The sequence below is a fragment of the Histoplasma capsulatum genome, genomic scaffold (assembly GCF_000149585.1).
Source record: "Histoplasma capsulatum NAm1 scaffold_1 genomic scaffold, whole genome shotgun sequence".
NCBI classification, from domain to species: domain Eukaryota; kingdom Fungi; phylum Ascomycota; class Eurotiomycetes; order Onygenales; family Ajellomycetaceae; genus Histoplasma; species Histoplasma mississippiense.
The window spans coordinates 5,893,349-5,895,407 of record NW_001813982.1 but is presented as its reverse complement, the minus strand read 5'-3'; the positions used below and the strand labels follow the sequence as shown (position 1 = coordinate 5,895,407).

Below are 2,059 nucleotides of genomic sequence, written 5' to 3'. Positions count from 1 at the left end.
TTCGAGCCATGTATGTATAGGAAATACGTATGTATGAAAGCCGCGGAGAGCAGCAAAAAGAAAATAAAGTAATATCACGAGATACTGGTTAATAACAGAAAGGAAACGGATTGCGAAAGAATAGCTTTTTTCCCGCAAGTATATTTGTGTTTTCTGTTGTGATTGTAGATGATCAAAGTTGCTGTTTTGCTGTTGATGACGACGTTGAGGATGAAGATGTCCTTAATAGGGGGGTGGTTGGAGGTACAGAAGTGCCAAAGGGAGGGAAAGCAGGAAAAAAAGGAAACAGAAAAGGAGAGGTTGGAGAAATACGCGATTTATATTGCCAAGAAAGTTGACGGGGAAAGCTTGTGGTCACGTGTGTGTGTGCAGGTGACTACCAAGGTAAGTACCTAGTAGGCGGCGGAAACTCCCAGGTACATACACCACAGCGGAGGAGTGAAAGAGGAAGACAGATGATTGGCTAAGAATGAATGAGAGGAGAGGGATCAAAATCGGCGGAACAAAAGGTGAGGCGGAGAATCCCGCTGGAAACCAGATAAGAACAGCGCAAAGAAACCCGTGGATGCCGGGATCGGGGAGAGGTGAGGGAACTCAGGTTGAAGGGGACGTGCGCGTTAACGTGGGTATTGTGGCAAGTTTCAAAGGTGCAACAAAAATTATGACGCCCTCGGAAAATCCAGGGCAGCGGAAAGGCAAGAATAATACTGTGGGGAAGGAATACAGTCACAAGAAGTAATCATAGTCATCCATCAATATGCTGTTTGGGTCGAAATACAGGCAGTAGCCGGTGGCAATAAGGGAGAGAGGAGGGAGAATAATACGAACAGGATTGCTAGGCTGACAACCGTAGTGGTGGTCGCAGGCCGCCGTGGAGATAAAACCAGGAGTGAGATTCCAGGGTTGCTGTTGGGTGGCGACGCTGGGGGGAGGCGGAGTGAGGCGGAGTGAGGCGGAGGGAGTCCGTGGCGATGGGCGACAAGTGCGTGACCAGAAGACGCGAGGCGAGGCGAGGCAAGCGAAAAGAGAGACAGAGGAAACAGAGGGGGGGTGCTAGAATCCTTAAGTACGGGCAGACCGCTGGCTGCCAGTCCGTGCCAGGGAACCACAGCAGCCTGTCCCGCTAGCTTCGGATGACGCTGCTAAGGGCGGCGATCCATCCAGCTGGTATTCTGGCCGTGTTGATTGGCTGTTACGCGTCATGCCGGTCTTGGCTCGCTCGCTCATTGGTCCCAGCTTCCTGCCCTTTCCGAATCAAACGCTCTCCATCCCTGTCGATATACTGTAATTTTATCAGTATTTTTCTGTTTTTGGTATTTCTCCACTTTCTTCCTGCCTGTTTGTTCTGGGTCTTAGCGGCATTCTGCGTAATTATGCCACCATACGGCCATCTCGAGGCATAACCGAATTTTACAAGACTTGCCACAGCCACAAAGCTCATTTTATCAGGTCAAAGCTTGCAAGGAATTCAAACAGCTTGATGCGACGTCTGTACGATGGCTGTATTCGCGTATTGATTGCTGAATACAATACATGCAATCCCATTCCCATATACCTCCCATATATATAGCATACAGCTGTCCTTTTTTTTTTTTTTTTTTTTTTTTTTTTCCAGTTCAGTACTTCCAGGGCTTAACCCTGATGCTTCTCCGTTCTTGGACAGTGTGGCTTGCTGACGGTGTAAAATTGTTGCCAAATTCGGATTCGTGCCCCCACGAGTGCCGAGGCAGACTAATTGTGCTTAACTAATACTTAAACAGACGGATGAACTTGGACCGAGATTGGGCTCCTTTAAATGGCCTAAAATAGTTAGTTAACTATCTAAGTTATCTAACAACCAGCCCCTGGAGGGTTGGACGCAAATTCAGAGGCTCAGAAACTATTATCCGAGCAACGAACTAGCAAGATACAATTCTATCTCATATACTCCGTATAAACATTGAAATGGCTTTGTAGGATTTCGGGAAGTCAACGAGCAATTCCCCAACGTCAAGAATCATCCAGATCTATCAAGGATGATCCAAACTCTTCTTTCACTGAGATATTTATTCCCCCCCCC

At 47.5% G+C, this 2,059-nt stretch overlaps 1 protein-coding gene across 1 annotated transcript; it reads left to right on the top strand.

Annotated features, from left to right (window-relative positions):
* Window positions 1-168: 168 nt before the first annotated feature.
* Window positions 169-1,817, top strand: HCAG_01689 (predicted protein; the record flags this gene model as incomplete). Its single annotated transcript, XM_001544592.1, has 4 exons — window positions 169-384; window positions 866-982; window positions 1,450-1,491; window positions 1,761-1,817. The coding sequence occupies 4 exons, from the start codon at window positions 169-171 to the stop codon at window positions 1,815-1,817; spliced, it is 432 nt and encodes a 143-aa protein (XP_001544642.1).
* Between the last annotated feature and the right edge of the window lie 242 nt (window positions 1,818-2,059).